Source organism: Herpailurus yagouaroundi, unplaced genomic scaffold (genome assembly GCF_014898765.1).
Source record: "Herpailurus yagouaroundi ecotype Mexico unplaced genomic scaffold, PumYag 200, whole genome shotgun sequence".
NCBI classification, from domain to species: Eukaryota; Metazoa; Chordata; class Mammalia; order Carnivora; family Felidae; genus Herpailurus; species Herpailurus yagouaroundi.
The window spans coordinates 1,595,603-1,618,298 of NW_024412431.1; the positions used below are offsets into that span (position 1 = coordinate 1,595,603).

General features: G+C 42.0%; 2 protein-coding genes across 5 annotated transcripts in view; one reads left to right on the forward strand and one right to left on the reverse strand.

The window, feature by feature from the left end:
- Positions 1–6,345: 6,345 nt before the first annotated feature.
- On the forward strand, positions 6,346–8,226 carry MBD3L1 (methyl-CpG binding domain protein 3 like 1). 2 transcript variants are annotated; one of them, XM_040449656.1, is made up of 2 exons: positions 6,346–6,470; positions 7,473–8,226. In XM_040449656.1, the coding sequence occupies exon 2, from the start codon at positions 7,491–7,493 to the stop codon at positions 8,079–8,081; it is 591 nt and encodes a 196-aa protein (XP_040305590.1). In that variant the 5' UTR covers positions 6,346–6,470; positions 7,473–7,490; the 3' UTR covers positions 8,082–8,226. The 2 variants fall into 2 exon arrangements, with proteins under 2 accessions (XP_040305590.1, XP_040305588.1); XM_040449654.1 differs by lacking the exon at positions 6,346–6,470 and adding an exon at positions 6,477–6,886.
- A 2,147-nt stretch (positions 8,227–10,373) lies between these two features.
- Positions 10,374–22,696, reverse strand: part of MUC16 (mucin 16, cell surface associated) — a 92,318-nt gene continuing 79,995 nt past the window's right edge. For 2 of the 3 annotated variants that reach the window (XM_040449798.1, XM_040449797.1), the window contains 8 exons: positions 22,405–22,472; positions 21,476–21,624; positions 20,227–20,390; positions 19,838–19,905; positions 14,846–15,012; positions 13,228–13,269; positions 12,946–13,025; positions 10,374–10,532 (listed from right to left, as the gene is read on the reverse strand). In XM_040449798.1, the coding sequence (XP_040305732.1) occupies positions 10,437–10,532; positions 12,946–13,025; positions 13,228–13,269; positions 14,846–15,012; positions 19,838–19,905; positions 20,227–20,390; positions 21,476–21,624; positions 22,405–22,472 (834 nt within the window). In that variant the 3' untranslated portion in view covers positions 10,374–10,436. Of the gene's footprint in view, positions 10,533–12,945; positions 13,026–13,227; positions 13,270–14,845; positions 15,013–19,837; positions 19,906–20,226; positions 20,391–21,475; positions 21,625–22,404; positions 22,473–22,696 lie in introns of those variants that run through there. The other variant, XM_040449799.1, reaches the window with a different exon arrangement.

The window sequence follows — 22,696 nt, forward strand, 5'->3', positions numbered from 1 at the left end:
AGTTCAGGTCCGTGGGTGGGGCTGTGGGCGGGAACGGGGTGACGGCGGGCGGGGAGGTGGGCGGAGACTAGTTCCGGGGCGTGGCTGTGGGCGGGGTTGTAGCCGAGGGAAACCAATTCCCGGGGCAGGGGTGTGGCTGGAATAGGCTCGGCGGGTGGGCGGGACAGTGGAAGGAAATCAGTTCCAGGGGCGGGGCTGGAGGCGGGGCTTCCCGTGGGTCCCTAGACCGTACTAGCAGCAGGCTGCCCAAGAAACAACTTTTCTGCAGTCCTTTCTGCAGGTTCACACAGCCTCACATAACGCTGTAGAACGACGTGCCCATATTTAGGGCTTTTAATTTTTTGTACATGTTTGCTGTCTTTATTTAAAAATGAGACCATACGTATATTCGTTTCTCTACAACTTGCCTTAGCGCCATTTTAAGAATTTTGAGGGGACAGGGAGGGTACTAGGTCATACATTCACAAGGCAGTAAAATACCCTCACTCCCAGCACGGTCTCTCAGTCCTTTGCCCAGAGATAGACGTCCTCTTCTCTTCCATTTTTATAGATATAGTGTGTATATGCATATATGCTGGGAATGGCCAGCAAACCCTGCGCCGATGGATGCAAGATTACTCCACAGTTTGCTAAGAAAGAGGAGAAGGCATGGAGGTCAACGTTCGCAGACGAAGACCAAGATCCTGTTCGCCTCACTTGTATTCTCATTTATTGCAGAGTCAGGCCAATCACAAATCTCGGCTGGCTTGTTGTGTACAGAGGGCGTGTAACATTTCAGGCATGCTAAAAAGATGCACGACTTGAAGGTGAACAATCCCAAGAGACAAATCAAATCAGAGATAAGCAGCAAGGGTTATGTGTCCTACTGTTTTGTTAAACTTTGTATACAATGTATAGATAACGGAATTCCGGAAAAACACCTGGGAAGGCTGGCCCTGGCGGGTTACGCAGGCCCGGGACATTCCAAGAGACCCACGCCCCTCCCAAGCCTACGTGCAGTAGACCAGAAATCCCCGTGTTACATTTTAGCTAGCAAGCATTGTGTATAATGGTCATCCTCAGTAATAACCCCAACACGTAGGTAATATGCTCAAGCCTAATAGGGATGTCTCCAAGCAACAACAGAAATGGATAAACCGTCTCATGCATCCGGATCTACTGAAAAGAAACTTAAATTTCTGGTGGAGAGGGATAAACCAGTGATGAATTGATAGGAAAAAAAGAAAGGGAAATCAGAATTTTACCATTTAAAACGTCAAAAGATTGGGATGTTTTGGTGGCTCAGGCGGTTAAGGGTCTGTCTTCAGCTCAGGTCATGATCTCACAATCTCACGGATGGTGGGTTCTAGAGTCCTGCGTTGGGCTCTGTGCTGACAGCGTAGAGCCTGGAGCCTGCTTCAGATTCTGTGTCTCCCTCTCTCTCTGCCCCTTCCCCACTTGCACTCTGTCAAAAATGAATGAACTTAAAAAAAATTTAAGGTCAAAAGAAAAAACAAGAAATGTCTTCATATTATCCTACATGGCGTATCAATGGATAGGATTCACGTCATAAAGTGCTAAACATTTATGTGATAAAACAACAGATGTTGAATTTTGGTTTGTATTAATTCATTAAATAATTGTATCAGACAAGGGGAATTGTGTCCTAAGATATGTAAGAGAACTACATGCTATTTTTTTCAGATAAATAATTAGAAAAAGTCAAAAGCTGAAAAATGAAACCACTGTATAAGGAGCTCATTTAGAAATACAGAGGTACAACCAGAAAACTAAAGAAGTTGTTTCTGGGAGTCAGAAAAGAAAGAGGAGGGTAGCTTTTCATTACAAGGCTTTAAGTATTATTTAAGATATAGGCGTATAGCCAGACACACACACATGCACACAAGGCCAGAAGCCTAAATTTGTATTTCAAAGTGGTCATCAAACTGTAAGAAGAATTTATAAAAATGATTCACTTTGCAACAATAGAATGTATTTTGAAAACTTCAATCTTCGGGGTGCCTGGGTGGCTCAGTCGGTTAAGCATCCGACTTTGGCTCAGGTCATGATCTCGCGGCTCGTGAGTTAGAGCCCCACGTCGGGCTCTGTGCTGATGGCTCAGAGCCCGGAGCCTGCTTCGGATTCTGTGTCTCCCTCTCTCTCTGCCCCTAACCCATTTGCATCCTGACTCTGTCTCTCTCAAAGATAAACATTAAAAAAGATTTTTAATGATTAAATAAAACTACAGTTTTCTTTGAATATAGTTAAGTAGAGCAATCACATTATTTTTCTGCTCTCTGCCTCAGACCTAGGAAGATACTTCCTATCCTAAAAGTTTACTAGAAAATGCTACTACATATTCAAGAATTAGGGAATCCCCATATCATACGCCAACTTCCTGAACACACATACAGAAAGCTGTTATGGAAAAATATGTGATGGAAAAACTCTTAAATTATTAATGAACTAATATCAACACAAATCACAATTAGGCAAGATTTATCTATAAAGTGGCAAATATTTAAACTCTAGAAATTTAGGAAAGTAATTCATTACATTAGCTGATGTATATAAGAAAAAGATTTTTTCAATCTCACGAAGTTCCAGGAAAACATTTGAGAAAACACAGTGCAGCAGTTTTTGCAATAGCCAAAGTTGGAAACAATCTAATTGTACATTGTTGGATGAAAGAATAAAGAAAATGTGGTGTGGGGCATCTCGGAGGCTCAGTCTGTTGAGCATCTGACTTCAGCTCAGGTCATGGTCCCATGGTTCCTGGGTTTGAGCCCTACATCAGGCTCTCTGCTGTCAGGGCAGAGCCCATTTCGGATCTTCCGTCCTCCTCTCTCTCTGCCCCTCTCCTGTTCGTGCTCTCTCTCTCTCTTTCTCAAAAATGAATAAACATTAGAGGAAAAAAAGGAAAGAGGAAATGTCTGAAATCAACAATCTAGGCTCCCACCTCAAGAAATTTCATTTTTAAATTTTTTTGTTTTAATTTTTTAAAATGTTTTTATTTATTTTTGAGACAGAGACAGAGCATGAGCAGGAGAGGGGCAGAGAGAGAGGGAGGTGCAGAATCCGAAGCAGGCTCCAGGCTCTGAGCTGTCAGCACAGAGCCCGACACGGGGCTTGAACTCACGGACTGTGAGATCATGACCTGAGCCAAAGTCGGACGCGCAACTGACTTAGCCACCCAGGCGCCCCTCAAGAAATTTTAAACAGGAAAATAAACTCAAAGCAATCAGAAATAAGGTAATAATGACAATAAGAACATCTATACATTCTAAAACAAATGTGATGAATAATTTAAAAATTGATAAAATATTAAAAAGGAAATAAAATCAATGATTAAATAAAAATATACTGTATTTATCAATGGTTACAATATTGTAAAGAGCTCATTTTCACCCCAAATATTTGATTCAATGTAATAAACTTAGAATAGAACCATAATATAACTTTTAGATGGTGGAGATGTTCTCAAATTCACAAGGAAGCAAAATATTTCAAAGAGAAGAACTTTTCTGGGGGTGGGGGGAATGAACCACAAAGGAGGATATGGAAAAATAATACACCAAAAGATTCTCTAAAGTTTGTTGTGGGAGGAAAAACCCCATCAAATTGAAGAGGGATATGGAGGTTCCAGAAACAATCCCTTGTATATATGGAAGTTTAGTATTTGATAAAGTTAGCATTCAAGTAAGTTCTAAAATGATCATTTAAAATTGTTTAAGGAGAATATATTTATGTCTTTTAAACTGTGGCTAATGTCTGAATTCAGAAAAAAGTTTTGAAGCTAAAATTTAAATTTAAAAACTTTTCTAAATAGTTTATGGATAAAGCGTGCATAACTTAGATATTTTACCCGAATATGAATGTTTATACTGTCAGTTGATGAAACAAAACATGGAAAGTATATGAAGGGTGGGCTGAAAAGTTCTTAGGAAATGAGCTTTCCAGGCTAGAGGAGTGACTGAAGCAATAGAAGATATGCTTGCCATGTACTCAAAGATGGATAACATGGCTAAATTTAGTAGGAAAATCCTTGAGGACAGCCCTTAATCCAAGACAGAACACTTATCTGTGAGTCTTGATGGCCGAGGGTAATTGTAGACAGGGACTCTTAAAAGGAGAGGAGAAAATCTCTTGATAGAAGTAAAACAGTTTGTTTTCTAAGATCTGAATGAGTAAACATATAATGTATCTGAGTGGTTTATTGTTCAAAAGCCTAAAAATGTGATAGAGATTTAGGAGATAAAACCTGAATGCCTGTTTGCACTGGGACCTATTTTAATCCTGAAAGCTTTTACTGGAAGGAGGTTTCAGTGTCCTGTGTGAACACCACCACAGGAGGAAATGGGGCCCACCAGTTCTGCTCCCAAGACCCAGCACAGAGGAGCATCTGCATAGACCTTCCAGCCAGGGAGGGAACAAGATGGCACCTTGAGAGTTGGGATGAACATGTGGGTAGAGGTGCTCGGTACGAAGAACTCACCTTTCCATCCTGCCAGCCATGACCTGGGGTATGAACCTGATGGATTGCCAGGTTTCCTATACCTAACAGCCTGCTCCTGCTCAGGAAGGCACCCCCTCACCTCATTTCCTGCCTTACCCAGAGCCTGGGGCCTGCTTCCCATTCTGTGTCTCCCTCTCTCTCTGCTCCTCCCCTGCTCACGCTCTGTCTCTCTCTCAAAAATAAATAAACTTAAAAAAACAACAACAACGATGGGGTTCATGCTGGTAACTACTTCCTGTTGACATTACCAGGGATATATAAGATAATATTTGCAACGCCTGTGGGCGTGTGGCCCGTGTGTCTGATATATAACCTCAGAGATGAGAATTACAAGATGGGGACATGGCACAGAATACCTCTCAGTACAGGCCTGGGTTCCAGCTCTACCGTTTAATACATCTTCAACCTTGGGCAAGTGGCTTACCTTATGTGTGTCTCAGTTTCTCCATCTGTCACTGGCATAATAACACGTGTACCTGCTTTGTAAGGTCATAGAGACCATTAAAGGAGTTAATGTTTGAAAAATGCTTGGAACACTTACCATATCTCAAGTGCTATATCTGTATATTATACATCACATTTATAAATTCTTCTGGCACTGACTAAGCTCGAGAGGGCAGGAACAAGTGCCTTGATGTATGTAGAAAGTACTCAATAACAAACGACAGGTAAATGAACGAGCAACATTTATGAATGCATTACCTATGTCACACACAGCATCCTACTGATATTCCCAAGCAAAATCACACCCTAAGATACCTGTTCTGTCCTGTGTCCTCTTCTCTGATTCTACCCAGGAATTACTGGGGCTTCTTGGACCCTGCTAACTGTGCACACTATAAGTTTTCTTCTCTGTGTCAACAAACGCGATCAGCATCAGCCTAATGAGCCCAAGTCAATCCAATCTCGTCTGTTCCCTGACTCACAAACCCAGTAGTGATTTGATATTAATGATATTCTCATTCTAGCCTCTTATTTTCAACTATTGGCTAGAGTAATTATTATTTACATTTACTGTGTGTTTTTAAAAATGACCCTCCCTGAAAAATATTTCCAAACCTATTGAATTTACAAGAGAAGCCAAGGATGGACAAGTCACAAAAAGTCTTGACGCTAAGTCTCTGGTTTGGCTCTTCCTAATTGGTAAATTATGTAAACTTCCAACGTCTCTCTTGAGATCAAGTCCAGTTTGGACTGTGTGGGAGGGAAACCTCATGGCATTTGAGAAATAGTGGTGGTATTCTGGGGCTGATGTCTGCTTCGGAGTGTGTGTGTGTGTGTGTTCTGCATCTTACTGTGGGGTCAAGGTAGACCCCTCTCCTTGGGAAAATTTTTCCCAGACATGTTGCTCTGGGCTTTATTTTTACACATGACTTAATAAGTGCTGTCAGTAGGACCGCTAAGCACTCTTTACTACGGACTTGAAATTTTTATTTAGCAGCCACCTTTAAAAAGCTAAAAATAAACATGTGAAACTAATCTTAATAGCATATTTTAAAACATTATCGCCAAGATATTTTCATCTGTGCATGCAATCAGTGTAGAAATTAATAGAGATAGTTGATGTATTTTTGTGTGCTCTCAGAAATCCAGTTTGCACTTTCCACTCACAACACAACCTTGGTTTGTAAATTGAGTTTTATCGGATGTACCTGCTCTATATTTACATTGTAAATGACTCACAACTGTGAAATAGGAGTCCCGTATGTAAGTTGCTGTAAACATACTTAAAAGTTTTCCACTTAAAGATCATGTCATATGAACATTGAAAAGTTCCTACTGGGTCTAGTAACAAAGGAGCCATTGTGACCTTACCAAGGCAAAACCCACAGAATGGTGAGGGCACACACAAGGGTGGGGGTAGTCTGAGAAGTTTCTTGAAGATGAGGCTCCAGAGGCACATGATGTAGAGGGCCTTTTCTCAGCAGCTCACAACAAAGGGGAAGGAATAGAAAGAGCCTTATCGAAATATCAGGCAAGTTAGGGGATCTTGAATAGGTATGAAGCAGAAAGAAAAGTAGGGAATGTTTGAAACAAACCTTGTGAAAAAACAGGGAATAAAAATGCCAACACATGAAAATAAAGTAAAATTTCCAGACATTATGGATGCTTCGCAGGGGAGGCAGGTGATTTTGGATTTATAGTGGTACCAAAATATGTGTGCTCTTCTCAGTAGTTATCATAAGACCAGCAGTATCTAGCATAACAGATGAACAGGGTCTTTCAGATTTGAAGTTTTATAAGGCAGATACGACAAGTGTTAAAGAATTCTGGATTATTCCAAGGGAATTATTGAGATCATAGACCATGGAATCCCGGAGTGATAGGGATAGGGGAGAAAGTAAGGTGAAGATACGGTGATCTGGCATCACTTCCGATCTTGAGGGACAGGTAACTATTGTATGAGTGCTTGAGTGAAAACTGAAAATGAGGAATTTATGGTGGGTGAATATGTTTTCTGAATTATTTATTTTTGGTCATGACCATTTCAGTTGACGTAAATGTCTGGGATATAGGAGCGAGTTGCTAAGAATGGGGCAGATGATAATTTCATTATTGGTTTAAGCTCTGAAGGCGCTATGAAAACAAAGAGGTCCATGGGCGACCAAATGAATAGTCACATAACACAGAAGGATGGTGGGGCTGGAGACTTAGAGAAAGACTAAGCAACTGTGTGTCCAGAGAGGGAGGACCAGGAATTGTGTGGTTGAGAGTGACAAGCACAAGTGAGAATAAATCGTAACAGGGAGCATCTTACAAAACCATGGAGGAGAAACGATCTGGAGTAGATCCTGAGTTTTAACCTTGAACTTTCTGGTTCTGACACAAATCTATTTGATGATGTCCCAGGACACAAGTCAGACCTATCCCCAAAGGTAGAGAAGGAAGGTGGATGTACAAGATACCAAATAGAATGCTCCTAAGAAGGCAGTCCTCATTTATCATTTTAATCCAATATCATGACTTATTTTTATAGGGTAAAAGGAAAAGAAGTATGATGGTCAAGACTTCACAGAGGAAGCAACATGATTGTGGAAACCAATCCAAACTGAAGTCTCGCTTAAGTGTCTCAATCCCTTTGAGGATGTCCAGTTATGTATTTAAGACGCCAGTTACCAGAATCACAGCCCATCCTGGCAACGAGGTCAGATGCCATCACTGGGAGGGAACCTTGGACAAGCCCCAACAGGTGTGCTGGCAAAAGAGACTGCAAGGTCTCCAGGCCTGCAGCAGCACAGGGGAACCATTAAGCACTTTGGACCTTGCCAAAGCCTTGCAAAAACTCGCACCTCAGTGCACAGGTGGCTATCTGCCAGGTGTTCTTGCAGGTGGCCCGAACTCGAGCCCCATGCCCATCCTTGCCAGCTCTTCGGATTTGGCCAAGATGATTCCAGAAGCTGGTCTGGGTATCCCGCAACTCACGTGCAAACAATTTCTGGTGACTGAGGAGGATATCAAGAAACAAGAAAAGAAAGTGAAGACGGCAAGGGAAAGGCTGGCTACAGCACTGGCTATAGACAGACTCGCTAGCGAGGCAGAAAAAGTGAGGGGCCAAGAAGGACATCTCGAAAAACACCACGAATAAAAGGAGAGCCCTGTGCAGATGGAATGCAGTACAGCACTTTATTAATGTCTCTTTGCAGTGTCCATTGTGTCTTCGTGCTCTGAGCCCCTGAAACTTAAGTATGTACCAATACTTTCCTTGTATTAAATTGTATTGTGTGACACAATGGAGACAGTGATTTTTTTTAAGCTGTGAGATTGGGTTTCCGGTGAAGGGAGAAAGGAGATCTTTCCTTTCTGTATTGTACTCTTGTCTTCCTTTACTTTCTTTACTGTGTCATTTGTTTGTATTTTCAAGTCAACCGAGTTATCAAAGTCACGGGATTATTTAGTGTTCTGGGCTCACAGAGTAAAACCTGCCTAGTTAATTTTGTGTAATATTCCAACAGATTCCAACATAATATTTCATTAAAGCTGTTATATCTATACTCTCAAAGAAGATATGTTTGTCGGTCTCTATTTTTCTGTTCTTTGTTGCATGTGAACTCAGAGGTCAACAGAAAGAAGAAATAAGAGACTTCCCATTTTTTAAATACCTGTACGTGTTGAAAATTTGATCCATGAAAATTGTGCCATTTTGGGAATCATGATGTCAAGAGGGACTGTTCTCAGCATCTTTACTCTATCAGTGAGCCACTGCTTGTGGGGATTTAATTGTCTGTTTGCCCAACTAACCTGTGGCAATATTCAAATCCCTTCCATCATTACTTCTTTTGTCTCATGGATTCATCAATTTCTGAGAATGAATTGATAGAAAATAACAGAATATTTGTAGTATTTCTATCTTCCCTAAAAAGGAGTTATTTTAAGATTGAATCTTCAGGGACCTGGGGGGGGCTCAGTCAGTTGAGCATCTGACTTCGGCCCAGGTCATGATCTTGCTGTTTGTGAGTTTGAGACCTGTGTCGGGCTCTGTGCCGACAGCTTAGAGCCTGGAGCCTGCTTCAGATTCTCCCTCACATGTCTCCCTCACTGTCTTTCCCTCCCCCACTCATGCTATGTCTCTCTCTCTCTCTCTCTCTCTCTCAAAAATAAACATTAAAAAATTAAAAACTAACTGACTTAGATACACTGATTTTCTCTCCTTTCCTCATGACTCTTGTTACATTTTTCTGGGGTCACATTTCTGCTTCCTGATGAACATTCTCTACTGGTTCTATCACTGAAGGCCTGTGGCAGGTCAACGTTGAGTCTTTCTGTATTTCAGAAAGTGCTTTTATCTTTTTCTTTGAAAGATAGTGTGGTGACATGTTTAATTTAGGTTCTTAGTAATTTTTTCCTTCCTCGCTGCTTAGTCTTTCCAAGCATCCATATCATTAGCTATAAAATGGGAGTGCAGCTGTCAAGGATGGTGAGTTTAAGTGAGATCGTGCATGCAGAGCTTGCCAGTCATGTTGCTTAGTGGATATTAAGTAGTCAGTAACGATACTCTTGTTATTATTATTATAATCTCCAGAGAAGACATTCTCAGAGACTGCTTGGGACTGAGGATGTGAACCTCACACCAAGTAAGTACGAATGGTGGTATCACTGTTACTTCTCAGCCCTTGTGTCTTCAGCCGTGATCGTCTGCAAACTGTGTAGAGATTGGGCCATCTGTTCCCATGAACCCAAGGCAGGACAGTACAGCTCCCTGACGCTGGGTCACTCTAGGCTGCTTCCTGGGGAGCCCCTGCTCTATCTGGTTGGATGAAGAAAGACTGTCTGGCTTTGTCTTTAGATTTTTTTCCCCAATGAGCTTTATTTGTCTTTAGATCCAAAGCAGACCCTGTATCTCTCTCCAGTCTTGGTATTACTCTGGGGACTGAGGCTTTCTGGATACCTAGTGATCCCAGCTCTAAGTCCCAAAGTTGATCATGGAGTCATTTATGACTCGTTCATTTCCTTCTTGGACCATTTCCCATCGTGGGGGACCCATGATGGGAGAGAAGCCCCTGAGGTAGACTGGTATGGAAGTCCTGGTGCACCCGAGCTTCAGGGAAGGAGGCCGTGTAAGGGGAACTTTGGGGGTGGGGCAAGATGGAGGAACAGAGATGGCAGTGATGGCTGGCACAGAGGCAAGGGGAGGTGTGTTCCCAGGTTTCTAGGAAGAGAAACCTCACACTGAGGTGGGATGTTGATTTTATACAATGACAATGTCTGTGAATCTTTTTTTTTTTTTTTTTTACCAGTTCTAGTGCCCTTGAGGGACGAAATGGCATAAAACCAAAAGACAGGGTTGCAGTTGCCCTTTGAGGACTTAGTGAAAGGGGAAACCTTTCATCTTGGTCCCCTGGGAACTAGTTAGGGGCCAAGTCAAGAAGGGCTCAGAGGCTGTGTCCGACCAATGTGGTTTATTTCTATTCCAGCCAAGCTCCCTTGGAGCCGCAGGCAGAGCTCACTGCAACTTCAGGTCTAGGTGTGGCAGGTAATAGCCCAGGCTGTGTTGCTGAACCTCGTAGTCTCCCTCCTTCTTCCGCAGGCGGATGGTGACCTGCAAGGGCAAGGAGAGGGCATGAGAATGGTCTGATCCGCTACATGGGACTCCGGGGATGGAGATGGCCAAAGCCACAGAGGCTTGCCTCCTATATCTCTCTCGACATAATTTTCTCTTACTCCTTCTTTTCCTTTCCCTTGTCCCTCTTTTTTTTAAAAAAAATTTTAAGTTCATTTATTTATTTTTGAGAGAGAGAGAGACAGAGAGAATGAGTGGGAGGAGCAGAGAGAGAGGGAGAGAGAGAATCCCAAGTAGGCTCTCACTGTCAGTACAGAGCCCGATGTGGGGCTGGAACCCATGAAGCACGAGACCATGACTTGAGCCGAAATCAAGAGTTGGACACTTAACCAACTGAGCCACTCAGGTGCCACTGCTTTGTCTCTCTTTTTTTTTTTAAATTTTAACATTTATTTATTTTTGAGACAGAGAGAGACAGAGCATGAACGGGGGAGGGTCAGAGAGAGAGGGAGACACAGAATCCGAAACAGGCTCCAGGCTCTGAGCGGTCAGCACAGAGCCCGACACAGGGCTCAAACTCACGGACCGCAAGATCATGACCTGAGCCGAAGTCGGAAGCTTAACCGACTGAGCCACCCAGGCGCCCTGCTTTGTCTCTCTTTTATCTCTTTCTCATCTTCTCTCTTCCCTTTAACTTTGTTTTTCTACCATTTTCTCTGATATCCCATTCATACCCTCTCCCTCCCTCTCTCCATCTCACTCATTCACCCCCTCTCCCTTCCTCTCCTTCCACACACACCCCCTCTAGCTTAATTGAGGTATAACTGATGTACAATGAACCACATACATGTAGAGCAAATGGTTTGATAAGTTTTGATTATAACTTGAACCATCACCACAATCAAGACAAGGAGTGCTCCTCATCCCCAAAACTGTCCTTGAGCCCCTCTGTAATCACTCCTTCCTTGCCATTTGCAAGCACATTCTCATTCCCAGGCAACCCCTGATCTGATTGATATCCCTATAGGTTAGCTTACATTCAACAATTTGCTTATAAACAGGATCATAAACTATGTATTCATTGTTATCTGGCTTCTTTCCCTCCACATTATTATTTTGAGATTTATGCATGTCAGTGCATGTATTTATAATTCATTCCTTTTTATTGCTGAGTAATATTCCATCAGGTGATAGATCATGGTTTGTTTGTCTATTCACCTGTTGATGGACTTCTGGGTTGTTTTCAGTTTTTGGCTAGTAAAATAAAAGTTACTATGAACATTTGTGCACATGACTTGGTATAGATTTTATTTTATTTTATTTTATTTTATTTTGTTTATTATTTTCTGCACAGTAAAGGAAATAATCAACAAAACTAAAAGGCAACCAATGGAATAGAAGAAGATATTTGCAAATGACATATTGGATAAAGGGTTAGTAACCAAAATGTATAAAGAACTTACCAACACAACACCCCAAAAAACAAATAACCCAGTGAAGAAATGGGCAAAAGACATGAACAGACACTTTTTGAAAGAAGAAATCCAGATGGCTAACAGACACATGAAAAGATGTTGAACGTTACTCATCATCAGGGAAATACAAATCAAAACCACAATGAGATACCATCTCACACCTGTCAGAGTGGCTAAAATTAACAATTCAGAAAACAACAGATGTTGGCAAGGATGTGGAGAAAGGGGAACACTTTTGCATGACTGGTGGGAATGCAAACTGGTGCAGCCACTCTGGAAAACAATATGGAGGTTACTAAAAAAAAAAAAAAAAAAAAAAAAAAAGAACTACCCTATAACCCAGCAATTGTACTACTAGGTATTTATCCAAAGGATATTTTATTATTTCTCTTGCATGAATTCCTAGGAGTGGAAAGGCTGGGTAGGTGTATGTGACCTTTAAAGATGCATCCAAGCTATTTCTCACTATTTGAGAGTTCAGGTTGTTCCTCATCTTCACCAACACTTATTATAGTCAGTCTTTTTAATTTTAGCCACCCTTGTGTGTCACAATACCTCATTATGACTTTCATTTACATTTCCCTAATGACTAATGTTGTTTTAAAGAAGGAAAAAGTTGGGGCGCCTGGGTGGCTCATTTGGTTAAGTGTCCAACTTTGGTTCAGGTCAGGTCCTGTGGTTCATGACTTTGAGCCCCACATCGGGCCCTGTGCTGGCAGCTCAGACTCTGGAGCCTGCTTCAGATTCTGTGTCTCCCTCTCTCTGCTCCTCCTCCACTCGTGCTCTGTCTCTCTAACTCTCTCAAGAATAAATAATAAAAAAACATTAAAAAAAAAAAAAAAGGAAAAAGCAAGCCACAAACAGACTGAGAGAAAAAAAATCACAAAACATATTCCCAGCAAATGACATGTATTTATAAAATATAAAGAATTCTTACAACCCAATGATAAAAAGACAAGCAACCCTTCCTTACTTACCAGGAAACAGCAGATCAGGCATGTGATGAGTACCAGGAGTCCTGCCAAGCAAATGAGGATGATGACCCAGAAGGGGAGGTCTGGGGAGACAAGGGCTGGTGTTAGCTTCCTCCTGTCATTTCCCAGGGCTCCTGCTGTTCCTGCATTGTGCCTAAAAGTCCCTGACACGCCTTGGCCACCTTTAATCATCATCTATGACTCTGGGTACATGGGTCTCTTTGATCAGGTACAGCATCAAGGCATTCCCTCCCCAATCTGGGTTGGAGCTTCTTTGAGGCTTACCTGAATTCTCAGTCAAGACATCATTTCTGTTGGGAGAATACCCTGGAAGTGAATGAAATGGAGAATGCACGTGAGTTTGTTTTATGCCTTTTAAATAAAACTGTTCAAATGCACAGAAACATAGAATATCACAAACATATACCACCTAGGTTTAACAATGTATATTTCACCCAATTAAAACATTATTTCATCCAATGTATAAATTATCAGTGCTCATCACCCTTGCTTCACATTTTCACTGAAATGTTGAAGTAGGAATTATGATGTTGACCCATTTTTCTCTAAAAAGGCTACCGAATCCAAGGCTATTATCACACTACAGGGGTGTAATTAATTAAATCAAATTCATACCACTGGACAAGGAGGACTGAAATTGGGCTGAGCCCTCTTATGATAGTTTGGGGGAGAATGGGGCATCCTAGTTGGTAAGCCCAAGGGATCTCTCTAAATTTGTAAATTACAAACACATTCACCCCCTTCTCCTTTACCAAGTTGCTTTATACCCACTTTCCAGGATTCACCTGCAGTGTAATTTCCTCCAGAAAGGCTTCTCTGATTACCACTCCCAAGTACGAATTATCTCACATTAAATAATTTATAATTTTCAATTGCCTATTCTTGTTATTGCCAACTGCAACATAAACCCCATGAGGGTAGGGACACATAGTACCCACTGGGCATGGGGGCAGGTTTCAGGCCCCCCTAGTATACACCCTCTCCCTAGCCAATTTCTTATAGATGTGCTGTCCAATATGGAGCAGCTACAAGTGGCTTCTTAAAAATAATTTTAATTTTTCTTTTTTTTTCTTTTTTCCAACAAACCACAAGAGACTCTTAATGAGAGAGAACAAACAGAGGGTTGAAGGAGGGAGGTGGCTGGGAGATAAGCTAGATGGGTAATAGCTATTAAGAAGGGCACTTGTAATGAGGACTGGATATTGTATGTAAGTGATGAATCACTGAATTATACTTCTGAAACCAATACTGCACTGTATGTTAACTAAAATAAAAAAATAATTTTAATTAAATAAAATTAAAAATATGGTACCTTGGTAACATTAAAACTTAGGAACTGTAAAAGCCAGTCACATTAGCCAGACTTCAAGTACTCAATGGTCACATATGTCTACTGTACTAGACAGCACACATATTTGCATAAAGTTCTGCATGGTGCTGATCTAGAGCAAAACTTGGCAAATGACACCCCGTGGGCCATGTCAGGTCCATTGCCTGTTTTTATACAGCCTGTCAGGAAGAAAAGTGGTCCATCCCCTATGTCCATCAAGGCTGGCTCACACACAGCTTGGAGCCAGAGGCCCTTACTGACTGTCTCGCCAAGTGACTTCAGTACAGAGATGAGAGACAGAATTCCAGAGAAGGGAAGTGACCAGCCTGAAGTCACAGAGCTATCTCCGAGAGAGCAAGTATCTCCAATATCCCACCGGGTGTCCTTTCCTCTCCTTTGATGGTGGATAAAGCCTGGGAGACTATGCCACTTCCTGCCAGCCTAAAAAAAGTTCAATGCTGATTTAACCCCAGGTCTCCAGATTCCCAGGAAGAGCCCCATGTGTGGAAGTTGGAACCCTCCACTCCTGCCCCAATGACCCGGATGCCTTACCATCCACAAGGACACTGTTTCTGTCCAGGGTAAAATTCTGCAGCTGGGTACCATTTTGGGTCAGCCTCAAGAACTCCTCATAGATGGCAATTCTGTCCAGTCTCCGAGCCAATGGTGAAAAGTTACAGATGGAGTCCACCCCAGTGTGGTTGCTGTTGGGGACAGACCTGGAAGGGCAAAAGGGATGAACAAGGGTATCTTGAATTCTACCCTGCTTCTAGAAGGAAGTCATGTCCAAAAGGACTTTCTGCAATGATACAAACATTTGTGCCTAAATATCAAAATACAGTCATTATTAGACTCAGGTTGTTGTTGAACACTGAAAGTATGGTACTATGGGTGAGTAACTGAATATCTCATTTAATTTAATTTAATGAATTAATAAATAGTCATGGGGAGAACACATTTGAAACATTTGGACTAAGGACTTCCAAAAATGCATAAAATCATTGAGAACACTGGCAAGAATGGCCAAAATCAACCTTTTCATTAACCAAAGGTTTGCAATAATCTGAGGATCATTTAGTTGAGGGAAAAGAGGGGCGCCTGGGTGGCTCAGTCGGTTAAGCGTCCGACTTCAGCCAGGTCACGATCTCGCGGTCCGTGAGTTCGAGCCCCGCGTCAGGCTCTGGGCTGATGGCTCAGAGCCTGGAGCCTGTTTCCGATTCTGTGTCTCCCTCTCTCTCTGCCCCTCCCCCGTTCATGCTCTGTCTCTCTCTGTCCCAAAAATAAATAAACGTTGAAAAAAAAATTAGTTGAGGGAAAAGATGGCTGAATCTTGGTAAAAGGAGCAAGCCGTATGGCATTAGAACTTGCATTATTTCCAGGCTGCTCTCACAATATCCCTAGACACTTTGAAAACCAGCAGTATGAGAACCATGGTAGCTGTGAAAACCAGCAGACAAGTAGCCATAATGTGTTTGGAATTCCCAAAAACAACCCATTCCCACTGACTTTTCAATATCTGACCTGTCTGGAGATTCCTTTTAGAAAGCCCCATTTTCAAGATTTGACTTTATTTGATTCCAAACTTTTTCGGTCAGGGAAGCCTATTCCCAGGGCACTTGCCCAAAACAATCAGTGATTATTGTTTAACATGGCAGCTGCCTGAGGAAGCAGTAACAGTTGAGGCAGGCAAGAGGTGAGCCAAAAAGTTTTTAAAAAGTAGGGAATGAGATGTCCCTGAGGGGTTTTGAAAAGCTCCAATGTGTTTGTGGGGATCTAGAAAGTCACAAGTGTGTGGGGTTGTGTGAATACCTAGGAAATATTTGAGTAGGCCTTAATCTCTCACCTCTAGCTAAAAGGCTAGCTTAACATCTTAAAAAAATTGTCAGTGGAATAGAGCATATTAATAAAGGACAAATGCCACCCAATCTCAACACATCCAAAAGGAGAATATGAGAAAATACAACATCCTTTATGATTAAAAAAAAAAAAACAAACCAACAAACTAGGAATAGAAAGTAAAGTTGCTCAACCTGAAAAATAGCATCTGTGAAAAACTCACAGATAAAATCATACTCAATGGTGAAAGACTGAAAGTTTTCCCCTAAGACTGGGGACAAGACAGTGTTGTCTTCCTTCATTTCTTTTTTTTTTTTTTTATTAAAAAAAAATTTTTTTTTTCAACGTTTATTTATTTATTTGGGACAGAGAGAGACAGAGCATGAACGGGGGAGGGGCAGAGAGAGAGGGAGACACAGAATTGGAAACAGGCTCCAGGCTCTGAGCCATCAGCCCAGAGCCTGACGCGGGGCTCGAACTCACGGACTGCAAGATCGTGACCTGACTGAAGTCGGACGCTTAACCGACTGCGTCACCCAGGCGCCCCTTCCTTCATTTCATGTCCTATTTACATTTTAATAGATGTAATTCTAATAAAATAATCAGGCAAGAAAAAGAAATGATAAAAATTCAGATGGGAAGGAAAGATGTAGAATTATCTCTATTTGCAGATGACATGTTATTAAATATAGAAAATCCTAATACACACACACAGACACAGACACACATAGCTGAAAACTATTAGTTCAGCATGAATGTAGGATATAAGACCAATGTACAAAAATCATTATATTTATATACACTAGCAATTAACATTCTTTAATAAAAAAAATTTTTTTTAATGTTTATTTATTTTTGAGAGAGAGAGAGAGACAGAGAGACAGAGTGAGTGGGGGAGGGCACAGAGAGAGGGAGACATAGAATCCAAAGCAGGCCCCAGGCTCCAAGCCATCAGCACAACCCATGAGCTGTGAGATCATGACCCAAGCCGAAGTCAGATGCTCAACCAACTGAGCCACTCAGGCGCCCCTAGCAATTAACATTCTTAAAAATAAAATAAAACAATTCCATTTATAACAGCATCAAAGAACAAAATACAAAACATGTAGGAATAAATTTAACAAAAACATTGTGAGATTTGTACATTGAAAACTATAAAACATGTTGAAAGAAATTTTAAAATACCTAAATACATGGAAACGCATCCCATGTTCATAGACTAGGGATTTATTATTGTTGAAATGTCAATACTCCCCAAACTGATCTACAGATAAAATGCAATCCCTATCAGAATCCCAGCTGACTCTTTTACAGAAATTAATAAGCTGATTCTAAAACCCATATGGGGTTGCAAGGGACCTCAAATAGGTAAATCAATATGGAGAAAGTACAAAGTTGGAGAACTCGATTTCCCAATTTCAAAACTTATACCAAGCTACAGTAATAAAAACAGTTGCCACTAGTATAAGGATAGACATATAGATCAGTGGGATAGAATTTAGAATCCATAAAAAACTCATGCAATCATGGACATTGAGTTTCAACAAGGTTGCCAAGATAAAAGGGAAAGAATAGTCTATTTAAGAAATGGTACTGATGGGGCACCTGGGTGGCTCAGTCGGTTGAGTGCCAAACTTCGGCTCAGGTCATGATCTCATGGTTCGTGAGTTCGAGCCCCACCTTGGGCTCTGTGCTGACAGCTCAGAGCCTGGAGCCTGCTTTGGATTCTGTGTCTCCCTCTCTCTGCCCCTCCCCCGCTCGCACTCTGTCTCTCTCTGTTCTCAAAAATGAGTCAATGTTAAAAAAAATTTTAACAAATGGTACTAAGACAACTAGATATCCACATACAAAAGAATGAAATTGGACCCGTACCTCACAACATATACAAAAATTAATTCAAAATAAATCAAATGCCTAAATGTAAGAGACAATGATACAATCCTTAGAAGAAAACCTAGGTGTAAATAAATCTTTGTGAATTTGGATTAGGCAATGGTTTTTTAGATATGGGACTAAAATCACAAACAACCAAAGAAAACATTGATAAATTGAGAGTCATCAAAATTAAGAATGATTGTGTTTCAAAGGGTAGTACTTAGAAGGTGAAAAGGCAACCTACTAAAATGGAAGAACATATTTGCAAATCATATGTCTGATAAGGGTGTAGTATCCAGAACACACAAAGAACAATCATAACTCAACAATTAGAAAGAAAATCAATGCAAAACTGGGTAAAGGACCTGAATAGACATTTCTGCAAAGAAGGTACAGAAATGATCCATAGTACATGAAAAATTGCTCCACATCACTAATCACTAGGAAAATGCAAATCAAAACCACAGTGAGATACCACTTCACATCCACTAGGATGATTAGAGTAAAAAAAGGATAATAACAATTGTTGGTGAAGACCTGGATAATTTGGAACCCTCATACGTTGCTTGTGGGGATGGCAAATGGTAGAGCCTCTTAGGCAAACAGTTCAGTAGTTCCTCAAAAGTTAACATGAAATTAACACATGACCCTACAAGACCAGTCCTATGTATATGCCCAAAAGAATTCAAACTCAAACTGATGCAAAGACTTACACAAGTTTTTCATTATTCGTAATAGGGTCCAGGGTCATTATTCATAATAGGCAAAGGGGGAGACAACCCAATGTCCATCAGTGAATGGATGGATAAACGAAAAGTGGCATAGCCATACAACAGAACATTGTTCAGTCACAGAGGAAGGAATAGAGTACCTATCCATGCTACAACATGGATCAACCCTGAAAACAGGATGCTCAGTGAAAGAAGTCAGTCACAAAAGACCACATAGTGTATTGATCCATTTAAATGGAATGTTCAGAATAGGCAAATCCAGAGAGACAGAAAGTAGATTATTGTTTGCTAGGGGATGGGGCTGAGGGAAGAATAGGTAGCAGCTGCTAATGGGGACAGGATTTTTTTTTTTAAAACATCCTACCATTAGAGAGTGGGATGGTTGTACCACTCTATAAATATACCACTAAATTGTATACTTCAAAAGGGTGCATTTTATAGGTGAATCATATCTCAAGAGATGTATAAACAATTTCGATTGCCTCATGTGATTAGTGGCTATACTACTGAGTAACACAGTTAGACTGCTGGATTCTAAGTCATCTGGTTCTATCCACCCCCATCTTCTATGGATCCTGACTCCAACGGCTGATTTCTTAAAAAAAAAAAAAGTCTTTTTAATGTTTTAATTATTTTTGAAGGAGAGAGAGACAGAGCCTGAGCAGGGGAAGAGCAGAGAGAGAGGGAGACACAGAATTCGAAGCAGGCTCCAGGCTCTGAACTGTCAGCACAGAGCCTGATATGGGGCTTGAGCTCACGAACTGTGAGATCATGACCTGAGCTGAAGTCGGATGCTTAACTGAGCCACCCAGGTGCCCCTCCAACAGCTGATTTCTTAAGGCATTCATTGATGCTACACTCCATATTCCATGGCTCCCAGCACCAGGCACCTCCATGTCTACTGAGGTCTACACTGGCTCTCTTGAGTTTCTAAGCCAGTTGGCATCATTGGTTTAGGAACAAGCTGGTTTTTAGGTAACAGTTTTATACTCATAGGGCTATCTTCCATAAGAACTAGAAACTGAGACCATGACATGGGGATACTTTTACTTAAAGGACCACGGGAGTCTCCAGAGTGATTAGGTACTGAGTTGGAACTCACCTGAATGCTAAAACTTGACAGTCAGAGAAATAACTCTTCATGCTGCTGTTTCGGAAGAGCTGGTTGAGCTGAAAAACAGGGTGATGTTCCCTTGATCAGAATTCCAGGCGCAGTGGCATCAGAGAATTTTTAGCCACTGAGCATACGTCCCCAGCTACTTTTTATTATCTCAACAAATACTAGCCCAGGTATGTGCACCAAAGGACATCCCATTCCAGGGTGTGACTTAGCTATATGATCCTAGAGTAGCTACTGAAACTCTCTGTGCCTGTTTCTTTATTTGTAAATGGGCAAAAGAACCTGTATGGATGAATTGTCACAAAAAATCACCCTCTGACTACCCAGCGTCCATCGGTCTGTCTCTACATGGGACACAAACCCATTCTCACCGCATTCTCGATACTTCTCTTGTTCTGCTGGTGTTTGGTGGTGTTGGGCTGGGATAAGTCTTGGGAATAGAGTAGGTTGGTGACAGTGAAATTCAGCTGGAAGTGCTGAGAGGTGGGACTGCTTGTTGGTCTGTCTGTTGGTAGATGAGCTGTTGATTCCACTTCTATAATAAAAAGAAGGTATAGAAGTCCCCAACAGGTGAAGATTTAAGCAAAGAAGTCATTCCAGCTAGTCTAATTATTCTTGGCAATGTGACCTGAGTTGGATTCTGAAAGGTGGGATACATAAGATCTCCATCGACCTGGCCACTTTGAATCCATTGATCTGTCTATCCATCCAACTCTTCCTTAAGCATTATGAGAGCTCACTAGCATGTGGGGAAGATGAGACTGGGTTTCCCTGGCGCACAGATGGCAAGTGTAGGTGCCGATCACCTCAGGGGACATCTGTCACACCCCTTTGTTGACCTAGGTTCCTGATGTGTCTTGCTGCCTCTGGTCTTCTCCCCCTCCCAATCCACTCTCTACACAGAACTCAGAAGATGAGCTTTCTAAAGCAGAACTCTGTGTTGTGTTCTTCTGCAAACCATCTCAATACCCAAGAAAGTCCCTGCCTGCATCTATAGCCTTACCTATCACTTCTCTCAGGCCAAAGTGTTTGCTCTAGTGACACCAAACTCCTTGTAGTCTCCCCAAATATTTTATCTTCTAGGTTATAAACACAGCTAGCTCAACTCCCCACCTCTTCCCATTGGCTAGGCTGTGTTCGCCATCATATCTCAGTTTTTTAATAACTTCCTCCAGAAAACTTTCCAAGATGGGCCATGTGTCTCTCCTTGTGAGTTCCCAAAGGCTCTTTAAATTACCTGATTACAGCAGTTATCACAGTGAATCATCGGCACCTATTTACTTTCATGACATATTTGTTGAATGAATGCATGAATGAGTCCTTCAATCAACCAGTACATGACTCATAACTGGAGGGCCTAAGAAGGACACGCAGGATACTCCACACTTTGGGTTAGAAATATCTACATGTAAAAATGACTGTCCCCTTGGTGCAGTTGCTGCATGTTTTCTTTCCTCCTCCTGTTGGGATGACCTGTTGCCATGGCCCATCAACATGGGCCTCCAGAAAGACCCCCTTTCCCCTCCAGAGCCTCCATCCATTCCACTGCTACAGAGAAGCCCCATTCCTCCTCAAAGCCTCATTTCTTCAAGCCATGAAACCAACCCCACAATCTCACACCTGTCACATGCAAATCTGCCAGCTGATAGGTGGCACCAAGCCAGTGGGATGAGACATTCAGGGTCTTGTCTAGAAAGACTTGCTTCACCATACTGGGGTCCACATTGGAAGAGAACAGAGCCTTGATGGTGACCAACATGGAGTCCAACCTAGGGACAGAGACCATGGAACTTAGCCAGCACCCAACACCAGCAGTGTCTCCTGAGTTCCCGTTTTATAGAGCCAAAGACCTACAGGCAAGAAGTAAGAAATTACCTGGCTTCCTCTTCCCTCAGGCTAGAGAAGAGACCCTGACCAAAAATACAAGGTTTCTAGGAGTTGGGAATAGAACAAATAACTATAAAGTTAATGAACATCTACTGAGCACCTCTAGGAAGTGAATACACATTCCCTCACCATCACCCTGGTGGAAGGTATTATTATAATTATCCCCATCTTAAAGCCAAAGGAACTGAAGTTTGGAAACACTCAATGTTGGCACTGTGTCCCATGATTGTCCTGCTCCCCAGTGTAGATGTCTCAGTTCCTCTACCCATCCCTTGGAGACTTGGGTTAAAATCCAAGTTGGGCAATTCTTGGGCTGTTCACTTTGCTTCTCTGAGCCTCAGCTTCCCCTCTGAACAATGGAGATGGTCATTGATGGTGTGTGGCCATAGGAAATGTTATTATTGGGCTGATATTTATTGAAAGCATCCAGAAAGGAGAAGGTGGTGGTTAATGGAGTTGGTGGCCCCGGGAAGTTAATCCTTTTCCTGCCTCCCACCTCCCCAACCGAAGACCTATGAAAGGAGGTGGTAGGATTAACTGACAGGGACGTGGGAGAGCATGGGCACCATGCCAGTGACTTCCAGCTCAAGGAGTATGCCAGGATGGTAGCTCAGAGCCACAAGCTGCCAGCTCAGCCAGTGCTGCCAACCTCCTCAACTTACGTCAAGTTGGTGACCAGGCAGGAGCGGAAAATGTCTTGTAGCTGGCTGCCTCTGTAGAGTTTGGTGACCTAGAATAAAGGGTAAGATGAAGATCGCCTGGGGCTGGCAGGAGCTCCTGGAGTCATGGAAGGAACACAGGCTTTGGGACAAAGGAGACGTGAGTTCAAATCCTGGCTCTGCCCCTTAACTCACTGTGTGATCTTGGGCACACCACTCCCCTTTCTGAGCCTTAGTGTGCCCATCTGGGAAGTGGGGAAGGCAATCAGCACCACCTTTGGAAACTGAGAGAACC